Genomic DNA, 15,322 nt, shown 5'->3' on the forward strand with positions numbered 1-15,322 from the left:
AGCTCCTTTCGAGGTCCGTACAGCGCCAATTAGTCCGATGGCAAAACGCTCAAACTGTTAGCCAAGTTACCAACGGTCGATTTTGGCTAACAGTTTGAGCGTTTTGCCACCGGACTAATTGGCGCTGTTCGGACCTCGAAAGGAGCTTCACTTTCTCTCCACGAGAGGCGCGGCAATCGCCTACGTATGCCCAATGCAGGGTCTCGCCTAAAAACAGTAATTATAACATAATTACATTTTAATTTAAGACAGTATTTCTATGTTTCCTTCAATATAGCTTACATATGTGCACATATATATATACTGTATTTTCCTGCATTTCCGGCAACGATTCAGCAACCAATCAAAAATAGATTAAACGAGTAATATGAACTATTAACTGATTCTGATCGTCCCATTGTGTTCCCTGAGCTACGCGATACTATAAGTCGAATACGTACAATACATTGTATGTACACACAATCATTTGTAATTTCAATTTGGAACTTTTAAGGTAATTTTTATATCTATAATACGAAGAAATCGTTATTTAATAAAATCTTTTATCATCATAATTCTATGTATCTACATACGTATTACATACAAACTATACAATGTTCTCTCAAATGAGTAAAAAGATTGAAAACTATTATACAAAGTAAGTATACTTTGTGTGTATACCTTTTTTGGCTGGTTTGTTAACGATTCTATAATAAATCTACAGAATACCATATTAATAATATCGGATATTTAGAATTATATTAATATAACATTAACATTTTTGAAGTTTCATTGCCAAGCGTGTATCCATTGTCCGTAATTAAAATTGACTTAAATACACTTGCTAGAAAGAATGATTAGCGAACACTTGCACGTATCCTGCAATATTATCGTCAATTATAATTAGTTAGATACCCATCTCTCTCCGCCTTTCTATGGTCTAACAAAATTGTCCAATAAAAAAACATTCATATGTATATCGCAAGTGATTTTTTTGTTTTAGCCATTGTAACAGTTTTATCGCTTTATTAAAGATTGAAGTTCCGCGTATGGGTGTGAGTCAGTACGTAGGGCAGTTACAAAATCAGTGACAGGTGGTTTGACGTTTATTCGCCGCCATCGTTATTAACGACAGGGACCTGCCATATTGCGCGTGATATAAAGAACTCTAATACATTTACGTTATTACGATTGTTGTTTGTACATTCCGTACAAGTGCCTATTGTTTATGTAGCAGCCACAGCGTTTAGACACCCCCGTAATTCAATTATAAGATAATATTTCATAATAGCTAGCTGTAAAACGGTAAGTGGTAGAGCTGCATTGTTGACATCGGAAACTTTTTTTTTTTTATTGAACAGTTGTCATTAGAAAATTAAGTTACGACCGATTATATTTCTATGTTTTAATACCTGGCCATTATCTTATCAATTTTTATTCCGATTTCCTGCTGTTGTAATATCGCTTCGTGACAATACAGGAACGATCATGTAAACTGGTTAATGTCTCTTGTTGTTAATGTCAATTTCTGGTAATACGAATTTCGTGTAAATGTGTAGATTCCAATCTCCGTGTTAAAAGTCCGCTCGCTTCGCTTTGTAAATCTACATATGCTTCCATGAAACAAAAGCATTTATAAAAACAATTGTAGGGGCTATAATGGTATTATACATAGGTCATTTTATAATGAACTGATCTGTTGAATTTTGTAAAATGTTTATAAAGTTTGTCAGCTCGGTTCATACATATAATGTTGCATTAGGCATTGAAGTCATACATATTACACCACTACAAATAGTATTAGGATAAATTAAGTTAATTCAGTAATAAATTTAATAAAATATATTTAAAAATATCATTTTGATTGTCAAAATGATATGTAGGTCTCAATGTGATTGAATGGATTCTGAGGACATTGTATATATTTTATTAAAGTTTAATTATTTTTGTGCACAGAATGATAAAATCATGATTCGATATTAAATATATCGCATTGTTCCTTTTACAGGTACAAAATGTCAACCGGACCTTACAATTACTCTTATATCTTTAAGTATATCATCATAGGAGATATGGGAGTAGGAAAATCATGTTTATTGCATCAATTTACAGAAAAAAAATGTAAGTCCTGTTATGAAATGATTATATGCACGTCGTGTGTATACTATGTGCCAAAACCTTGTTTATTTATTTGTATTTTTAGGAGTGTATAAGCTCAGTGTATACTCGTTTCACTTTGTAACCAAACTGTAATTATTTCTTGTGTTAAAATATCTTTTTCTAGAAATGTAAATTATTCATTAAAATTACTATTTCCAGCAGCTACTTTGAAACTTGAGCTTTACAAAGAAATTACAGTAATTCAATTTGTACGAAAATTATTATTAATTCTGTAACCGAATACTTTAATGAGAATGTTCTGCTATCTGAGCGTTATGTTATCTGAACAGTTTATGTCCTAGCAACAGATGCTTCAACCAAACAAATATTAATCATAAGAATTTAGTATAATATCCGATAGTAATATGTACATTAAGAAGTTTTTGCAATTACACGTTTATACACGCATATATATATATAGCGTGTAATATAAGTTTTCTAAAAATTATTAAAAATTTATTATTTTATCCATATACCATTATTATGTTATTATTAAATATAAGTTTTATATTTTAGTTATGGCAGACTGCCCACATACCATCGGCGTTGAGTTTGGAACAAGAATTATTGAAGTGGCAGGGCAGAAAATAAAATTACAAATATGGGACACTGCTGGACAAGAACGTTTTCGGGCAGTTACAAGGTATCGCCGTGTACTGGAGACGCTTAAACGTTGCAACATTGAATTTTGAAGTAAAACAAAAGTATACATCAGCCTTGTTTTTATAGATCTTATTACCGAGGTGCGGCCGGAGCATTAATGGTCTATGATATCACTCGTCGATCAACTTACAACCATCTTAGCAGCTGGCTTACAGACACAAGGAATTTAACAAATCCAAGCACTGTATGCAAAATATGATATTTTACATAATGGTATTTATGTCTGTAAAGTGTAACTATAATTGATGCACAAACATTGAACGATATATACTTTTTACATTCCGTATATAAGACATTTTTACAATATAGGAAGCGGAGACCTTTATATTTTGCACTTACAGGTTATATTTTTGATTGGTAACAAAAGTGACTTGGAAGGTCAGAGAGATGTGACCTATGAAGAAGCAAAGCAATTTGCAGATGAGAACGGTCTCATGTTTGTTGAGGCTAGTGCAAAAACGTAAGTTATTAGTTTCGTTCATAAATAATGTTTAAGTAAATAAACTGCTCCTTGTTGGTAATCTCTTGATTAATTTAAATTTATTATATTTTTTATCAGGGGACATAACGTTGAAGAAGCTTTCTTGGAAACTGCGAAGAAAATATTCCAAAGTATACAAGATGGACGGTGGGTATAATTTTAGTGCTACTTCTCTTTGTTTTTCTGAATAATTTCAACACATCTGTTTTCTGTCTACAGCTTGGATCTGAATGCAGCGGAATCAGGAGTTCAACACAATCCAAGTCAACCTGGTCGTACCAATCTTCAAGGAGTATCCAATGAACAACAAGGGGGAAAGGATTCTTGCTCCTGTTAGGTCTTTATTTGTTTGTATATAGATATTTGAAATCATCGGTACTATTAATGCATATATGATTTATACTAAGCATAGCAAGCAAATAGTCTTTGATCTTTATCCCCCTTAACCTTTAATAAGTCAAATCTACTTAATAAACATCAGTTCTTTTATAGTTAGAATTAATTTACGAAAATATATGATATGAACACATGACTCAGTATAAACGTATACGTATAAATTGTATTGAAAACAGATTCTGTATTTTGCTTCAATGTTACAGCTTTTGTATGATTGTCGTGATTTGCATACATTTCCTATAGATATTATATAATTTGTTTCATAAAAAAATTAAATATTAAACGGTATGTTGCACATGCGGCCATTATGATACACATATGTACAAGTGCATTGTACGAAATATTTACTTAATCACATGAAAATATGATAAACATGAATGTGACACAGTTAAATAAGATAATTATCTACCATTGTAAAGTACGTTTATGTAACAAGATTTGAGTATATCTGAAGGTGTTCGTTATCTAATTTACAGTTTGGAAGCTGTACTATAAGCTTAGATACAAAAAAAATTGTTGATAACACACATCTACACATCCAAATAGCATCAAAAAGTTGTCATAAAATGGCATAGTGAAACAAAATTAGTGTCATTTATATTATTTCATAACTACGATCCTGCTTTTACATCAAATGAACCTTTCATTAAAAAAAGAATCTTATTAATTTTATTCTGAGCTCGAGAAATTTTTTATTTCTAAATAAAATTCTTAATTTTACAATACTTTGTTGTTGGTGAAAGAATGAAGGTTTGTAGTGTTCTCCCGATAGCAGTTTTTTTCATAAAGAAAAGGCATGCACATTTTAGCGCAATTTCTTATTTCCTTTATATTTTACATTTTGCCAGAAACTAGAATATAAAAAACAGAAATTTCTTAAATGATATGGTAGTTGTTAATATCCAACTTGAATTATGCTTCATTAAAGAAATTTAAAGATAAGTATTTGAGCGGATGTCGGTCAAATATATGGATGTCAACATAATATACATATATGCATTTAAATTTGCTTATCATTAACTACATTATTACGCTAATCCATATACACTCCTATTTCGGGACCATTGTTATACTATGGGCAGTGTGATAACAAGTTTTACATAAATGGTACTAGATTGTCATGATTTATAAAGATGAAGCTTCCATCGAGAGGACACTGCTTATTGTTATTGTTAAGATTATTCCACGACTTAAATAATTGCTGATAATAAGACATGTATTATAATATGGTGTTATTATATTATTTCATTTATTTGGTTTTTATGTTCAGTTTTATACAAATTAATTTATTATTCATAATTTCTTCTTATTTAGAAAAATTATTAGTAAATAGAAGGTAAATAAACAGATTGCGGATGTTTATGTAAATTCCTATTTTGAAGGACTAATTGGCTCAAAGAAGAGTGAAGAAGATAAAACTTATTATCAACATAAATGTTTTTGCTAAGCAAAGTAAAATAATAAATTTATATATAATTTTTAAAAAAATTTCTATTTTACTAGATTTTATTGAACGGCATTAGTTGTAAATGCATGAAGAACCGCAATCTAATTACAATTTATTTATCATTTTCCAAATATAATGAAAGAATTAAAAATTAATATATTTGCATTCCATTTAATATATTGTAAAAGTAATTGTTTGTCTTGAAAAAATTAAACTAATTAAAATATATTTAACTATGCCTCATTATACATATATTCTAAAGAGCAAACTGACATGTAAAATAAACACAAACATATTTTTTTCATTGGCTATATACATATACATGCTATTAATTATATATTTGAGACTTTTATTTATTAATGTTACTTGCTATGATATTTTTCATCTCAAAATATAACAACTCCTTTCCATTACCGATAAACGTAAAGATATTGAGCGCAAGTATACCTTATGCTTGGTCATAATTTAAACATACAGCAGGTAAGTATATTAATTGATAATCATATGTCTTTAGTAATTACCTGTTATATATGGATAATGAAATATTTTATAATTATATCTTTTATTATTTCATTTGACATTAATCATTGTATATTGTTAACGTTGATTTTGAAAATTTGATGTTGACAATACATTTTTTCTTTTTAATAAAATAGAATTATTTCAATTTTACTTTTACAAATGTATTTCTGCAATACATGAATATTATATATTTGATTGCAGTATGCATACAATAATTTCAATTTCCTTGTCTCGATTTATATATTGTTTTCGTACGCTGTATTTTTACGTGAACGAAGCCTATGAATTGAAATTAAGTGATGCAACGATACAAGCGCAATTGTTATGAACAGGTTATATAGGTTATTCAACACGATTTATATTAATGGTCATGAATTTTGATCGCATCTTTGACTTTTTCCTAATATTTATGATGCTGCGCATGATAAAAGGGTAAGTTATTTATTTAATGGAAGAATGAGTTTATTATACCACGCAATATGTGCATAGATTTATTATATATATATAAATGAAAAACAAACATAAGACTGTTTCTGAAAAAATTTGTTTTGTACTCCATAAAGGTCATGTGACAATATACTTTAATGTTTGTTATTTACAAATATATTTATAAGTAGAAAGGGGTCTTAGTTTCATATTTTTTGTTTTTCCTTTATGTTACTTTTGTTTTTAAATGTAAATTTTATATTATATAAATTACCGTTTTTCTCTATATATTTCATTAGATCTCGGGAGATACTTACTGATTTTACAACTATAGACAATGTAAATGACTGGATGGAAATGTCCGACACTGTTAGAACAGTGGGAATGTCAAAAGCTGTTCTGACATTGCAAACCACTCAAGTTTTTCAACGTGCAATTTTTTTCACTCTTCTGAATCCACAAATAAATGGAGCAGGCTTTGCAGGTGTACGAAAGAGAACAAATTTGAATTTGTCGAACTTTACGAATATTGAAATAACATGTAGAGGGCAAGGTAGTAATAAAAATTACAAAGTCGTTCTTCGAGATAATGGTCACCATACAAATGAAGACATAACATATGAACAGATTTTCATGGTAAATTGAATTATTAGTTACATGAAAAATTATCATAAATCCAGTTATTTAATATTCGTTTTTTCTTGAAAAGATGTAGTTTCTTAATCCTAGAATCAATATGAACATTTTATTGATACAGGCACCAATGTCGAATACTATATTTTCGACTGTAGTATTACCTTTGGCTAATTTTAAAGCATACTATCGAGGACGAGAAATACCTGACGCAAAACAATTAGATACTGGGAATATCACAATGCTGGGTTTGCAGGTTTATGGCGGAGTTTACTCAAAAATTAAACAAAGTGGCGTATCATCATTAGAAATAGAAAATATTGCTTTATCGTAATATTTATATCATTGTAAATGTGATTTATTAATACTAATCAGTGTAAGAAATACTTTGTTGAAATACATGTTCTTCATGTACATTGTTGTGTCTCGTATAAATTTTTTTCTAGATCTAATTTATTAAATATTACAGTGATAGATGTAATTAAAGTGAAAAGCTGTTTTTATTTTAACTTACAAATATCAGCAAGCGATTCCTAAACGCGTAAAAGTGTAGTTTGCAGTTAATAATAATAATGTGATTAGAAACAATATAACGTTTGATTTGTAACAGAGAATAATGAACAATTTAACGTCTTTGCAAATTGCCAAAATTACCAATCATTCAAGTAGTTTTCCTCAAGACTGTTATACAGTTTAAGGTCATGATTGAATCTGTAAATGAAATATGTATAAACATAGGCACAGATGCAGAAGATATCAAATAATTTTAATTACTTTCACTTCGTTTACTTACGCTTTAAAAGCATCGCCTACTTCTTGCACTTTAGACGGATGACAAACAATTGTCGTTTTACATTGTTTCGGATCAAATAATGCCGGTAGATATTGAGATGCTATACGATTCATATCCTCAAGTTTTACTGCATATATACGTTTCACCATTTGTTGTGAATAATTGTGCGGAACTTTTTTGAAATAAGATAACAACGAATGTTGTACTAAATCACCCACAGTTTGCTCTTTTTCAATAATGTGAAAAATTAAAGAAGATTTTGCTGACTCGAAAAGTAACTTCTCCCATTTATTTTCGGTAATATGCGTGTCCTATAATAAAAAAATTATAATGTCAATTTTTTTAATAAAAATTGTAATTTTTATTACATAAATGTGAAAATCTAAACTTACCACAATTGATTTAACTACTTTGTAAGCTGCTATGATGTTTGTTGATTTATAAAATGAAAAATACAGTAGGCCTTCATTTACATTAACATCGATGCGGTATGAATATGAAAGACCCTGACCTCTTATAAGCTTCCACATGGGACCCTATAAAAATATGATTCGATATATTCCAAAATTGTAAATATAATATAATTATAAATTGACTAACTATAATTTTGATTTTACTTACCTCCAACTGTTCCAAATAACACAAGCAAACAAGCAATGGCGCTAAATCTACATGTTGATAATTATTTATACACGGACAGCTTTGTATTAAAAACGAGGATTCTATACACCCCAATCCAGTAACGCAACCGTCAATTGATATTTCGTGAGGAGGTTTTATAAGCATCGAGTCAGGAATAATGTCGAGTCTATACAATTAAATTGTATAATTAGAACTTGCGTTTTTTAAAATTAAAGAATTATATTTACCTAGTTTTTTCCGATGTATCTAGATTAGAAAAACAGGTGTCCCATGATTTGTATACATCTTCATTTAGAGAACTCAATTTGTCCACATTAGTTGCTATGTAAATTGTCATATTTTTCGGCGTTGTTAACATTTTTCTAACAATTTCAAGTTCTGATATAACAGAACTTTCTTCTTTCTCGTCGTTTAAACGGCATAAAACATTAGTGAGAAACTTTTGTTGACGCAGCATACTACATGTAAATTGATTGCTGTCTAAAAGTTAGAAATAATATAACCGTTTGTATGAATAGATGATAGCAGAAAAATATTTTCTTACCTTTGTTATATAATAATCCTTTCATTAGATCATTTACAACTTTATATCCTTTTCTTTTAATTTGAGCTACATCGTATATCATTTTTGTAGCTATTGTCTTCAATCTGCTAGATGTGAGCTTAGTGTCATATAATAACTCTTTAATCCATCTCACACCTTTGTCATACTTTTCTATCTCCAACTAAGTAATGAAAACAGTCATTTAATACAGTCGATAGTTATGATATCAAAATTATATAACAAAATGATGTGAATTACATGCAACATTAAAATAGCACTCTGACTAAATGATCCACATGAAAATCTAAAAGAACCGTTAACTCCGATCCTAGTATCGCTTGCTACTGTATCTGCTTCTAATTCAGCCACTATCTCTTCATATGGAATAAGTTGTTCATTTCGTTTTACTGGGCTTTCCATAATAACTTCGAGCAATAAAGGAATGTAAGGTCGGTATTTTCTCTCAATAGAAGATGTATCCATGATAGCGAACAACTGAAAAAGAATTGTACAGCCAGATGTAAGATAATGAAATAGTAGTTTATAAACATGCATGTAAAATAATTTCATACGTACATATATAAAATTAGTGTTAACATGATCCAAGTACGTATAAAATGGTAAGCGTGATAAAATAAATCTACTATCTTGATCAACTTCAGATGTCTCTGTTGTATAGCTTTTGATTTGATGGAAGCTAATGAGATCAGTACTTGGAATAGGTACTGAATCTAGTAATTCATCAGGCACAGGCACCTGAATTGGACAGAAGTAAAATATCAAAAGTAAGATAAACAAATATTTATATAACTAAGCTTTACGCGATTACATACATTATTGTTTGCAATAGCATCCTCTAGTTCTTTCTGTTTCAGTCGAAGACCTTCTTCACCTAGCTCTTTAATTTGTTTTGCTACACGTTCCTTCTCTTTCTCAGTTAATTCACGTTGTTTTTCTAAACTAGGAATTCCTTTAACAAATACCATTGGGGTATCAAGAAAACATTTTTTTAAAAGATCCAACCAAAAAGATTCTGGTTCCATTTCTAATTTCTTGAGATCTTCAATTTGGTTTACTCTTCGAACTAACTGAAATTGCGAAGAATTAGATGTTCATATAACGCGAACGTTATCAAAGAAATGTTATTATAGTATGCCATAAAATTTACTTACATCTTCATCTTTACCATAAAGCAGATGCTTAATCATTATCATTGCTACTGTATCATGTGGTGACCTTTCCAACCAACTTAATCTTTCAAGGATGGATCTATGAGCAAGAGTTTTCATTCGTTTCATATCAATCCCATTTTTATGCACATCATTCAATGTCTCTAGCAATTGATCTTTCACGAGTGAAATTTTCGACTTTGGTACATTTTCAAATCCAAGACACAAAACAGAAACTGAATATCTTTCAGAAAAGTAAGTGACATTACTAGCATACGGATCAGTAATTTCAAGAAATGTTTTCTGCAGTGGACTGACTGAAGTGTCCGTGAGATATTTCAACAGTAAATCACAAGCATTAACGTTGTATATTTCATTAACAACCGATGGTCCTTGCCAACCAACATTTATTATTCCGTTATCTTCATCATCGCAAGGGTAAAATACATCTATGTCTTTGCTTTCAAGAAGAGCTGGAACTGGACTTTGCCAAGGCTTTTTAAATGAATCTCTACTTCCCTGAAATATTGTCCAAGTCGTATAATTTTTTCAGATAATTTAATCAATTATGATATACAACATTTTGTTTACTTACTTTCAACATAATCTTTTCTTCTATAGATAGCAGAGCTTCGAACACAACATCATGTTTTATTTGGCCAACTATTATCAAGGTCAAATTTTCAGGTCTATAGAAATCTTTATGATATTGTCTTACTTTTTCATTATTAGTACTTTCTCTAAAATTCTTTAATGCGCCTGTTAAAACAAAATGGTTTTTGTAATGTATCATATAATTTTGCGCATATAATGTGTTTTATGCACAAAGAAACATTTACACAAATAGATTTTACCTCCAGTAACAGATTTATAGCAGCAATGACCAGGAAAAATTGCACGAGACAGTTCTGTATATACTAAACATTCTGCTGTTTGTTCGATACCTTGCATTTCGCAATATACCACACCTGCATCTTCACCCTTGCCATCTATATGATGCACTTCTGTAACATAAGCTGAATCCTATTCGAACATTAATAAATAAATTGAGATCTCAAAAAAATAATACGAATATCTGTTTTATAATATAAATTACTACATGTTTTTACCAGAAGTGTTGGATAGAGAATATGATCAAGATACACTGGCATTAGGGATAAGAATCCTTCGCTGCCAGCAGTTGTCATAGTATAATGTGTGGTGTCAACAAATGTGGACGCATTGGTGCCGGATGCCAAACATCTATTTGCCCATAAATCTAAAACTCCTCTGTACGGATAACATTCGCTTCCCAAAAATATAAGATGTTCCAATGTGTGAGGTAATCCATCATCGTTGTCTGCTTCGGTAGCTAATTTTCAGAAATATGTTATACAAAATTGTTATTAACACAGCTACGATTATAATATAAATGCTAAAAAATATTACGCGAGAACAGATTAAAATCAATTCCATATGTTAAGAAAATATGACGAATAGAATAACAAAGGAAATTACCGAAGCTAAAATAGCCGGATACGACAGGACCGTCAACTTCTGCTATGCAAACCGTAACTCCGGTATTTGTAGATTTATAGACATATACTGGTACTGTATCGTCGATTTTTAAACGATGTACGCACTGAAATCCATTTTTAGATTCCATAATTTCTCTAGATGAGCTATTGAGCAGGCGCTACGTTAAATTATATATTTTTCGATATTCGAAGGGACGTGTATATGTAATACAATGAACTACGTATGACTATATCACCAGTGAAGAATCTTTATTGAAGATGTCAAACTGCTCGCTTACGGCTCGGGTTCAGGTTTTCGGTGCTTCCTGTAATAGTGCTGCCACCGTGGCAATCAATAGAAACCACACGAAAATATGAGCCATTACTACTATAATATAAAATAAACTTTTGTATCCTCTATAGTCAACTAATAGTTTTATTTTTTCATTTTATGACTTAATTACATAATTAATAATTATTTTACATTCGTTAACTGTTCGATTAAGCGCTGATTCCGTCTCATATTGCTTACTATGTTATTTAGTCTTGCTGGTTTCAATTTTCTATTAGGAATATGTTTTAATGCCGCATCCCAATTGTTGGTATGATGTAGATCCAACAATATACCTAAAACTTGATTCAAAGGCAGATTCTTTGTAGATCCAGTTCCCCATTCTAACTTTTCCGCTAGAGGCAATCGGGCCATTTTAATTCTTTCTTTTCTAGCTTTTGCAAATGAAACTCGTTGAGGATTAACCTGAGAAATATGCATTAATAAATATATTAGGGTACTACGGAACGAGTTAATCAATTCAATAATAAATAAATAATAAAATGTTTCACCTTATCTACCATCGCACCAATTATGTACACCTTGTCATGATCAAAATCTTCGATTGTTTGTTTAGCATCTGGTGTGAGATATATTAGTTTATCTTTATCAAATACATCCAGGTATGATTTCTCAGTAATATTTATTGGAAAGTAATCATCGTATATTGGTGGTATACATTTATGCAACTGTCTCATCACAAGACCAGATTTATTTGCATTGCAGAAATATAAATTGAAGGGATTTTTGTGATATCGATTCAACGAAAATGATAACAATAATTGCTTTGCACAATTTTGGGATTCATATGCTGTCATGTCCTTATCATAACCAACATCGAACACTACTTTTGGCCCATACATGATAGCATCAATTAATCTTTTATTGTAAAAATTATTCATTGTTTTATCGCATATACGTATGAACATTGTATTACGAGCCAAACCATATTCAATATGTTCAACCGGTTCTACTACTTGATCGTCATTTTTGTTTGATTCTTTTTTCGCCTTGGCTGCTGCTTTCGCTAATTCAACTTTCCAACGATACTCTAGATACGATCTAAGCATTCACGAAAAAGAAAATTACACGTGATACATAAACAAAAACCCAAATTATTTTTTAATGTAAAACTTAACAATATACAACCTCCTTTGTCCTTTACTAGTTGCTGCAAGTAACATCAACCAATCTGTAGCAGTCAAAGTAGTTGGTATTCTACCGCTCAAATATCTATAAGCTTCTACTTCCACTTGTAATTTCTGATATGCTAATAAATGTTTCGGATCTTCCATAAGTGTTTTCAATTTCTTTTCATCAAATTCGTCGTACTCTAGTTTCAGCATATGGGATCTGCTCAGCTGAGTGCATTTTCGCGTTATTAATGCACAATAGTTAAAACGATGTTTCTGTTTCGAAGGTGTGAACACTGTGTTTACAATTTTATCTTGTACTATAGAAATAGAAGTGCTTAAATGAAACTTCCTTGAAATAACACTACACCCTCGTAACACGTTGTTAATCATCTTCAATGTTAAAAAATCTACCGCACAACGATTACATTAACTTACATAGATAAAAACTATAAAATTATACGGAATTTACATAAAAAAGAACAAATCTTTCGTCAATCTTTTGAGGCACATGTGCACGCACGGTTAACGTGGGATGATACCTTGTGAACACAAAACTAAACCGATGAAGATACGATGGTATCAACCGACATGTATATCGGTTTCTTATTGGAGTCACGGTTCTTATAACCGGTGAGAGAGGTTACAGCCTGTTTGTGCACATTACATTAATATGTAGAATTTGTATAGACAATTTAAAGACATTTGAACGGGTACAAAATTGTTGTATCGGTACAATAAATTCTTTTGAACAAGTATACACTATGTCGTTGATTTATTTATTCTATACTTCGAAGCTATTCGGATACATTCGAGCGATTGCGGTGCCTTTTGTGGAAAACAACTGAAGCTTCGTTCGTTCAGCGCCAATTAGTACCATGGTAAAACGCTCGAACTGTTAACTGAATTACCGACAGTCGATTTTGGCTAACAGTTTGAGCGTTTTGCCATGGCACTAATTGGCGCTGTACGGACTCCGAAAAAAGCTTCATCTTTTCTTCGCAAGAGGCATTACAATCGCTGACTGGTGTGTAGTGCGGTTACGAATGAGCTTTCAATTTGTTAACGCTAAGTTATAAGAAATTCCATAACACAAAGATTTATTACAACTTAAAATAATGGCTTACATGACGAATAGTTTAGTGCAACCGAATCTGCATGCAGATACTAGCAATTTAGTTCCAGATTGGCTTCATTCAGAGCAAAGTACCGGAGTAAGTTACGTTTTCTTCTGACGTGAACACATTTTTGGGTTAGAATGACAGTGCAAACTTATACTTGCTTATAATCCTTAACATTATGATTCCATCGCCTATCTTCTCTTTCTATAACGTTTTTTCATTTTCTCGTTAATTAGACATCAATTATGGCGTGTGAATTCGATGGAGGAGTAGTGATTGGAGCAGATTCTAGAGCAACGACAGGGTAAGGAGTAAATTTGATTTAAATGAATGTAATCGATTGTTATCGACAATTATAATAGTCATTGATGTTCTTTCAGGGCTTATATCTCCAATCGTTTTGCTGATAAATTAACAAAAATAACAGACTATATTTACTTTTGTCGTTCTGGTTCTGCAGCAGACAGCCAGGCCATCGGCGATGTGGTTTCATTTCATTTGAATCTTCTCAGGTGAATTTTTCAAACATAATGATTACAACTACTATTATAGTAATTAGTAGTGAATTATTGCATTGTATACAATTATATTTATAATTCTTTTTAGAATGGAGTTAGGTTCAGAACCATTAGTAGAGACAGCAGCAAGCGTGTTCCACGATTTGTGTTATAATCATAGAGATTCTTTAATGGCTGGGATCTTAGTAGCTGGGTGGGACAGCCAAAAAGGCGGTCAAGTTTATAGCATTCCCCTAGGTGGCATGTGTGTACGGCAACCAATTTCTATCGGTGGATCAGGTTCCACGTACGTGTACGGCTACATGGATTCACAGTATAAACCAAATATGTCAAAGGATGAGTGCGTTGAACTAGTTCAAAATAGTACGTCGTTATTAAGCTCGATTTCTATACAGCATAATTATTTAATGGCGTGGTACTTACAACGTTTTCACGTCTTTACAGCGTTGGCATTGGCGATGGCACGTGACGGTAGCAGCGGCGGTGTCATTCGACTCGGCGTTATTACGGAAAAGGGTGCTGAAAGGAAAGTTATACTGGGCAACGAACTACCACGTTTCTACGAGGGATAGATGCCTTTAGCTTTTAAACATAAACAATCTATTTGCTTACCGTTGTATTCTATACTTTTAAAACCATTGTATCGAGCAGGTCAAGATTCTTAATTAAATTTGAAAGGAAAAGAATGTATCGATTATTTTTATCGTTTTCTATAAGTTGATCATTAAATCGTAGTTAGAATATCATGATATTAAAGTAGAACGGTTCGAATAACTCCGACGCATCTTGAAAATCATTAATAAATCTTTGATTGCCGAAAATCAGTTCGGAAACTAAAATAGCGATCATGTATACGACCGAACACATT

The 15,322-nt window shown here is 31.2% G+C and overlaps 5 protein-coding genes across 6 annotated transcripts; 3 read left to right on the plus strand and 2 right to left on the minus strand.

The window, feature by feature from the left end:
• The first annotated feature begins 356 nt into the window (after positions 1–356).
• Positions 357–4,402, plus strand: Rab14 (RAS oncogene family member Rab14). 2 transcript variants are annotated; one of them, XM_078193820.1, is made up of 7 exons: positions 357–493; positions 1,988–2,100; positions 2,656–2,782; positions 2,869–2,986; positions 3,144–3,262; positions 3,362–3,430; positions 3,503–4,402. In XM_078193820.1, exons 2-7 carry the CDS (start codon positions 1,995–1,997, stop codon positions 3,618–3,620), a joined length of 657 nt encoding a protein of 218 aa, XP_078049946.1. In that variant the 5' UTR covers positions 357–493; positions 1,988–1,994; the 3' UTR covers positions 3,621–4,402. The 2 variants fall into 2 exon arrangements, with proteins under 2 accessions (XP_078049946.1, XP_078049945.1); XM_078193819.1 differs by lacking the exon at positions 357–493 and adding an exon at positions 918–1,284.
• A 1,228-nt stretch (positions 4,403–5,630) lies between these two features.
• LOC144476695 (uncharacterized) lies at positions 5,631–7,121 on the plus strand. Its single transcript, XM_078193821.1, has 3 exons — positions 5,631–6,080; positions 6,374–6,710; positions 6,832–7,121. Exons 1-3 carry the CDS (start codon positions 6,013–6,015, stop codon positions 7,039–7,041), a joined length of 615 nt encoding a protein of 204 aa, XP_078049947.1. The 5' UTR covers positions 5,631–6,012; the 3' UTR covers positions 7,042–7,121.
• Positions 7,122–7,188: 67 nt separating this feature from the next.
• Positions 7,189–11,657, minus strand: LOC144476692 (uncharacterized protein C05D11.1). Its single transcript, XM_078193816.1, has 14 exons — positions 11,353–11,657; positions 10,965–11,206; positions 10,710–10,878; positions 10,451–10,614; positions 9,859–10,374; positions 9,520–9,774; positions 9,263–9,442; positions 8,945–9,181; positions 8,687–8,867; positions 8,370–8,622; positions 8,122–8,308; positions 7,893–8,036; positions 7,501–7,811; positions 7,189–7,418 (listed from the first exon to the last, which is right to left on the minus strand). Exons 1-14 carry the CDS (start codon positions 11,498–11,500, stop codon positions 7,358–7,360), a joined length of 3,048 nt encoding a protein of 1,015 aa, XP_078049942.1. The 5' UTR covers positions 11,501–11,657; the 3' UTR covers positions 7,189–7,357.
• A 112-nt stretch (positions 11,658–11,769) lies between these two features.
• On the minus strand, positions 11,770–13,638 carry Rswl (tRNA methyltransferase roswell). Its single transcript, XM_078193818.1, has 3 exons — positions 12,832–13,638; positions 12,195–12,744; positions 11,770–12,108 (listed from the first exon to the last, which is right to left on the minus strand). The coding sequence occupies exons 1-3, from the start codon at positions 13,206–13,208 to the stop codon at positions 11,827–11,829; spliced, it is 1,209 nt and encodes a 402-aa protein (XP_078049944.1). The 5' UTR covers positions 13,209–13,638; the 3' UTR covers positions 11,770–11,826.
• Positions 13,639–13,833: 195 nt separating this feature from the next.
• Positions 13,834–15,140, plus strand: Prosbeta1 (proteasome beta1 subunit). The gene is made up of 5 exons (XM_078194083.1): positions 13,834–14,029; positions 14,173–14,240; positions 14,317–14,448; positions 14,543–14,817; positions 14,899–15,140. Exons 1-5 carry the CDS (start codon positions 13,934–13,936, stop codon positions 15,024–15,026), a joined length of 699 nt encoding a protein of 232 aa, XP_078050209.1. The 5' UTR covers positions 13,834–13,933; the 3' UTR covers positions 15,027–15,140.
• Positions 15,141–15,322: the final 182 nt, after the last annotated feature.

The sequence above is a fragment of the Augochlora pura genome, chromosome 11 (assembly GCF_028453695.1).
Source record: "Augochlora pura isolate Apur16 chromosome 11, APUR_v2.2.1, whole genome shotgun sequence".
Lineage (NCBI taxonomy): Eukaryota > Metazoa > Arthropoda > Insecta > Hymenoptera > Halictidae > Augochlora > Augochlora pura.